The following is a 7,581-nucleotide window of genomic DNA, read 5'->3' as shown; positions in this document are numbered from 1 at the left end:
AATCTATCTATATTAATAAATAATGCATGTAGTTTAATAAACATATTGCTACTAATATATATATATATGTATGTATAATTTAGATATGTGTGTGTTTGGAAATGGAAGAGCACTCGGTCTCAATAATTATTCTCGCAGTATTTTTTTTATTTTCCTCCGTTAATGTTAAGTGTAATCACTCTTAATAGTCGATCACCCTTAATCTCACTCCCATCTCTGATTCTCTCCCATTAACAAAGTCTCCGGCGCTTCGTGACGTCACGAGAAGAGCAACCAATCGCCACGAGCTCTTCTCTATAAAAGTTTTCCCCGCTGGAATACTGCTGCACTCCTCTGGAGCTAATTGACTCTGGACAGACAAATTCAGCTCAGAACAGAAGAAAGATTCTCGGATCGCTCGGGGTAAGATTAAAGTCAATGCTTCTTTCTTTTAGAAAATATTTAATTATATTTGCAGAAACCAATTCAACATTTTTTCCCAAAATAACTCACTTTACTTCTTCTTTTCTTGTTTTTTGTTCTTGATGTGCATGAGTTTTTAGATAATATACATATAATACTTAAAAAAATAAAATGTATTTGTTTGTAAATATATATAGATTTGTTTTGTTTTTTTGTGGGTATATGCACACACACACACACATATGCAAATAAATTAAATATAATTAAATATAAATGCATATACTTCGTTTATTCATATTTTCATTTATATTGCTTTCATGCACACATTCATATATATATATATATTTATTTATTTATTTATATATACATTTTATTGACTAACACATTACCTGTTGATGTTTATTCAGAATCTTTTTTTTTCCATAAATCACTGTATGATCTAAAAACGTTAGGTTGCACTGCATGTATGAGTGTGTATAAAGGTGTGTGCACATGGGTCTCAGATATGCTTTCTGACCTTGAGACAGATCGCTCCATGTGTAGTTTATCATTAATGAATTACGTAAAATGTAAATAACCGAACAACGACTGCAAAAATAGATCAGTTAGATGCATGCATGCACTAAAAAAGCTGTTGCATGCATATGCAATGCAACATAAAAAAAAAAAAAAACAGGTTGTGGAAAGACACCTTTTTCAGTATCATCCATGCAAGAAGTGTTACTGCACTATTCCTTCGTTCTCTAAATTTAACAGTTTGACTGCTCCTTTGTTTTAAACAGGTAACCTGCATTGTCTGCAAGAGCAAAGATTGTTGAAGGAAACACAACAAAGAAAGATAACCATGCCTCTTACAGTTCTTCCCATTTTGGGCCCGATTTCTGTGTCTGAGAGCCTGGTGGCCATCATCACGATATGTGTGGTGTATCTCCTCATGCGCCTCATGCGTACTAAGATCCCAGAAGGGCTCCAGAAGCTGCCGGGACCGAAGCCTCTTCCCATCATCGGAAATGTCCTGGAAGTGGGAAACAACCCACATCTGAGCCTGACCGCTATGAGTAAGTTCTACGGCCCTGTCTTCCAGATCCAGATCGGGATGCGTCCCGTTGTAGTACTCAGCGGAAACGACGTGATCCGTCAAGCTCTCCTCAAACAAGGCGAGGAGTTCGCCGGACGTCCGGATCTCCACAGCAGCAAGTTCATCAGCGACGGAAAGAGCCTGGCCTTTAGTACGGATCAGGTGGGTGTCTGGCGCGCCCGTCGCAAGCTGGCCCTCAGCGCCCTGCGCACATTTTCCACGGTGCAAGCCAAAAGCTCAGAGTATTCATGTGCCCTTGAGGAGCACATCAGCAAGGAAGGTCTCTATCTGATCGAAAGGCTTCACAGCGTCATGAAGGCCGACGGGAGTTTCGATCCCTTCCGGCACATCGTGGTGTCTGTGGCCAACGTGATCTGCGGGATCTGCTTCGGCCAGCGCTACAGCCACGACGACGACGAGCTGGTGAGCTTGGTCAATTTGAGCGACGAGTTCGGGAAGATCGTGGGAAGCGGCAATCCTGCGGACTTCATCCCTTTCTTGCGTATCCTGCCCAGCACGATGATGAAGAAGTTCGTGGCCATCAACGCTCGCTTCAGCAAGTTGATGAAGAAGATGGTCAATGACCATTACGACACTTTCAACAAGGTGGGCGATCTCAGACGTGTCCGTCAGTTCTCTTTCTATTTAACGCTCCGTGTAGCTCAATCATATGTGATATGTATTTCAGGACAACATCAGAGACATCACCGACTCGCTCATCAACCACTGCGAAGACCGGAAACTGGACGAGAACTCAAACGTGCAAGTGTCCGATGAGAAGATCGTCGGCATCGTCAATGATCTCTTCGGAGCTGGTGAGTGCAGGGATAGCCCAATGGTTTTCTGTCTCCAATCTCTGTGTGATACTAAAGTGTGTCTGTGCTCTTTGACAGGTTTCGACACTATCAGTACGGCTCTGTCTTGGGGTGTCGTCTATCTAGTGGCCTACCCTGAGATCCAGGAGCGACTGCAAAGAGAGCTGAGTGAGTTTCTCTCTCAATGTCTATCTTTATAAATGCACTATTAAAAACAAGAGATGTTTTTTTCCAAATGAGAACCTCAAAGAACCTAGTCAAAATCTAAAGAAACTTTTCCTCTTTAAAGAATCGTATAAGTTTATTAAATGTTGTTTATCGATGCTTATAAAGAACCCTTAGAGTTTACAGTGGTAAAGGTTATTTGTTTGGCATTGATGATTCCATAAGGAAATTTTCCATTGGACTAAATGTTCTTAAGATTGTTTAAATGTTCTCTACAATGTTCTTTTAAGAACTATTCACTAAAAGGTTTGGGAACCCAGATTGGCTCTTCTATGGCATTGATGTGAAAACCCCCTTTTGGATACTTTATTCTTAAGTGTGTTAAAATATGGTTCACTGTTAAAAAATACTCTTCATAACTGGATTTTCGCCATTGAAGAACCAATTTGGAACCATTCGGTGATCAGTCCTTAAATGTAGCCAGAAGAACATTTTGATAATCTAAAGAAATATTCCACTATAAAGAGTCTTATATGTCTCCTTTATTGGCATCAATGGTTTCATGAAGAACCTTTTATGTCCATATAACCTTTATAATGCAAAAACGGTACTTTAAAGTAGATTTTATAAATGTTCCACGCAGTACGAAAAAAATGGCATTGCTGTGAAAACCGTCTTTTGTAACCTTTATTTCTAGGAGTGCATGGTTGTTAAAGGTTCTTCATTGAACCACTGGTTTCAATAAAGAATCTCTATTTTTAATAGTCTAGATCTAAAATCCAGTCTAAAATCTTTCTAGGAGAAAAGATCGGAATGGATCGAACGCCACGTTTGTCAGACAGAACGGACTTGCCACTTCTCGAGGCCTTCATCCTGGAGATCTTCCGCCATTCGTCCTTCCTTCCTTTCACCATTCCTCACTGGTGAGTTGAGAACGGTGTCATTGCATTAAAATAAAACCACATGTGAATTGAGTTACCAAAGAAGGATGCCTGTAAACAATATTGCTGTGTTTACCAAAGTTGGCCGTGCCAATGACTGCTCATGTTTTTTTTCTTTTAGTACGTCTAAAGACACGTCGCTCAACGGATATTTCATTCCCAAAGACACCTGTGTGTTTGTAAACCAGTGGCAAGTCAACCATGACCCGTAAGTTTCTCGTAATGACTTAAATGTGGTTGGTAAATGGTGCAATCTGCTCTTAAACGAAGCTGAACCGTCTGTTTCTTCTTGCAGAGAACTGTGGAAGGATCCGTCAAGCTTCAATCTGGACCGATTCCTCACCGCAGACGGTACAGAGCTGAACAAGATTGAAGGAGAGAAGGTGTTGGTTTTTGGGCTTGGGAAGCGGCGCTGCATTGGAGAGTCCATCGGACGTGCCGAGGTCTTCCTGTTCATGGCCATCCTTCTCCAGAGGTTAAAGTTCAGCGGGATGCCGGGAGAAATGCTGGATATGACGCCAGAGTACGGGCTGACCATGAAACACAAGCGCTGTATGCTGCGCGTCACGCCACAACCCGGCTTCGAATTGCCCGGCACTGCGGCCTGATCTGACGAAACCGTCATCATAGTTTGAGCTGAAATCCACAGCGCTGTTACTTCTGATTCTGGTTCGGTGCAGACCTCGCAGTCAACTCACAAAGCCAAATATTTGAAAGATGTTTGATTGTGATTCAGGCCAAGGCATCCGGTGCATTTTACTGCAGTTATTTCAATAATGCTGGACCGCAATGCTCATAACCAAGAGTCTGCATGTGGCTTTATCATGTACATACATCTATGTTTTCATATGCACATGCGTGTTTGCATGGGTTCATCCTTTCAAAACTCGAATGCTGATGCTGATAACATATTTGTGCTTCCAAATATAGTGCACAGATAACAATGAGTGCCTGCCGCAGCTCATGCGCCTTATGCTGCTTTTGTGCCAGTCTATCAAAAGAATGTCTTCTTTTGTCATAAGCTTAATACAGATTCCTCAAATCTGCTGGACGACATACACTGAAGCTATTTTCTGTTTGATTACGATCCCAAAATGTGATCCACTTTGTAAATGTACAGCCACTTTTACTGTGCACATTTTTTAATGTGCCTGATCTTACGTTTGTACAGACTGCTGTAGATCTATATAGACTTTTTTTTGTATTTATCAAGGTGCTTCTGGACATTCGATATCATTCTAGATCAAATTTTCTTCCCTGGATAATGTTTTTGTTGTTTAATTGACTTTATGACATGATACTTTTTGTGGCAGGTGCTTAATGTTTTGTATGATGAAGGATGTCATGAAATTAATGTCTGAAGTACTACAATTAATAATGCCTGCAAATACGGTCTCTTATATGCTCTACAAACAGGGGCATTGTTTTTGCATAACCTATTTATGATTGCTAAATGAATAAAAAAACTTTAATTGTGAATGCGTCTGTCTGTCTCTATTTAAAGAGAGTTACAGAAATGTATCTAAAATCAAGACTTTTCTGTAAATCACTGGTTGATTTATTGATGTACTGTGGGAGGAATCAACTGGTTATACCATAGTAGTGAATAATGGCCATATTTATCTAACACTGCATACATGACTCTCAAAGTTACTACAAAGAAAACCATGGAAATATGAAAAGACGTAGTTTTATAGCAGGAACCAACAAACAAATATAATATTACCATTGCACAAAAAAAGCATGGAATTGTCAATGTATTGAGCAAAAAAATAAGGTAAAACCACAAAATTTTGTTGTTTCCTCTGAAACACGTTAAACTTTTTCTGTTAACATACTGTAGGGGGAATGTTTCTCATCTTGAGCTCAAATCTCTCATGGTGTTCCACAGGGTTCTATTTTGGGTCCTCTTCTTTTTGCATTATATATGATTTCCCTTAGTCCTATTATACAGAGACACAACTTATCTTATCATTTCTCTTTTGATGACACTCAGATTTACAGTATCTTCCTGTTAAAACAACAGCGGTTCTGTGTCCAGTTTACATTACATTTACATTTAGTCATTTAGCAGACGCTTTTATCCAAAGCGACTTACAAATGACGACAATGGAAGCAATCAAAACTAACAAAAGAGCAATGATATACAAGTATATATATATATATATATATATATATATATACTATAACAAGTTTCAGTTAGTTTAATAATATAATAAATAAAAAGAAAACAGATAGAATGGAAAAAGAATAGCGCAAGCTAGTGTTAGAGGTCTTTTTTGTGCTTTTTTTTGTATAGTAAATGAATCGAAAACAGAATGCTAAAAGATGAAAAAGCTAGTTGTTGTTTTTTATGAAAACAAGTCTTAAAGGGACGTGTTTTTTAAGAATAGAATTAGAATAGAGAGTGCTAGAGTTAGAGGGTCAAATAAAGATGGAAATTTATATTATATTATATTAGATCTGCTCTTTGCATTTAATTCTTCCTGAGGGTGTAAATTTTACATTTGTACATTTGTGTGTTTTGCACATTGTTCAATTCAATTCAATTTTATTTGTTTAGAAATTTACACAATGCAAATTGTTGCAAAGCAGCATTACAGAAAATTTAACTTTCTACATTATATTTAGTAATAGCTTGTCAGTGGTGATTATGTAAAGTTGATGTCCATATGGCAGAAATTTACAGTAAAAATCAAGCAGTTGACGAAATCAAACAGACCGTGAACATTATTAACAGCATTGATTATATGTTGCAATCAAACTTATAGCAAAATTTGTTCGCTTTGTATGTTGTCTGTGAGTTGGCATCATCTCTTCTCAGGTGTTCGGTCATCTCAGGTCTAGACTGAAGCTTGTGTAATTCCTAGTTACAGACACAGAAATGGAAATACAGAAACGAAACAAAAAGGAAATACAGAAAAACTAGTGTATGTGCTGTTCCAACTAAGCAAAGCATTATGTGTTCAACCCATGCAAAAGGAACGTTAATGTGCATTTGATCAGATAACTGAAGTACAGGGTTATTAGACACATTATGTGAATGCTTGGCTAAAGAGATGTGTTTTTAATCTAGATTTAAACAGAGAGAGTGTGTCTGAACCCCGAACATTATCAGGAAGGCTATTCCAGAGTCTGGGAGCCAAATGTGAGAAAGCTCTACCTCCTTTAGTGGACTTTGCTATCCTAGGAACTACCAAAAGTCCAGTGTTTTGTGACATTAGGCAGTGTGATGGGTTGTAGCATGGTAGAAGGCTAGTTAGGTACACAGGAGCTAAACCATTTACCATTTTGGACGACCTGTAGCTTGTTTATTGAAGATACTGGACAACCACCTAGAAGTGCATTACAATAGTCTAGTCTAGAGGTCTTGAATGCATGAACTATTTTCTGCATCAGAAATAGGTAACATGTTTCATAGCTTTGCAACGTTTCTAAGATGGAATTATGCTGTTTTTGTAACATAAGATGTATGGTTTTCAAAAGACAAGTTGCTGTCTAATATACATAACACCAAGATTTTCGACTTTGGAGGAAGTAAGAGTATGCTACATCCGTCTAGATGCAAACTGTAATCTATGAGATTCTGTGTATTGTTTTTTTTTAATTATTATTATTATTATGATTGTCTAGTCTTTTATTTTGTTTTAATTGTGTTTCATATTTCCTGTTCCGCACTTTGGTTTCAACATCTGATGTTTTCTACATGTGCTTTATAGAAAAATAAACTAAACTAAACTTAATTCCAGCAGAAGAGTCGCTCTCCGGGCGTGACGTCATCGACGCGCGACAGCGCTGGACAGCAATCAAACACACAACGTTGACACAGAAGAGAGAACTCACTCACATCAGGCAAGCGGCTGGTTGTTTTAATTTAGAATGATTAATCGGTAATTTGAGGAGACCAGCATGGGATGATGAGCACGAAAGCGACAGTTTCTGTTTGGCATTTCCCTGATGAATTACACAATCACTTGGCAATCACAATAAATCACAGTAAATACCGTTTTTGTTTGGTTTTGTTTTTACAGAAGTACCACGGTACACTGATATCATGTGGTAATACTATGGTATTTGGAAATATATTTACATGGAACTATTTTTATGTTCTTCCAAGAATAACATGGTACTCTTTTTGTAAGTGACACAGTAATTATTTGGAAAAGTTTAAAGAAAAACT

The 7,581-nt window shown here is 38.1% G+C and overlaps 1 protein-coding gene across 1 annotated transcript; it reads left to right on the top strand.

The window, feature by feature from the left end:
• The first annotated feature begins 250 nt into the window (after positions 1–250).
• On the top strand, positions 251–4,880 carry LOC127934460 (cytochrome P450 1A1). The gene is made up of 7 exons (XM_052531849.1): positions 251–402; positions 1,185–2,086; positions 2,169–2,295; positions 2,374–2,463; positions 3,260–3,383; positions 3,523–3,609; positions 3,697–4,880. The coding sequence occupies exons 2-7, from the start codon at positions 1,247–1,249 to the stop codon at positions 4,007–4,009; spliced, it is 1,581 nt and encodes a 526-aa protein (XP_052387809.1). The 5' UTR covers positions 251–402; positions 1,185–1,246; the 3' UTR covers positions 4,010–4,880.
• The last annotated feature ends 2,701 nt before the right edge of the window (positions 4,881–7,581 follow it).

Source organism: Carassius gibelio, chromosome A18, assembly GCF_023724105.1.
Source record: "Carassius gibelio isolate Cgi1373 ecotype wild population from Czech Republic chromosome A18, carGib1.2-hapl.c, whole genome shotgun sequence".
Lineage (NCBI taxonomy): Eukaryota > Metazoa > Chordata > Actinopteri > Cypriniformes > Cyprinidae > Carassius > Carassius gibelio.
This window is presented reverse-complemented; position numbering and strand designations above follow the sequence as displayed.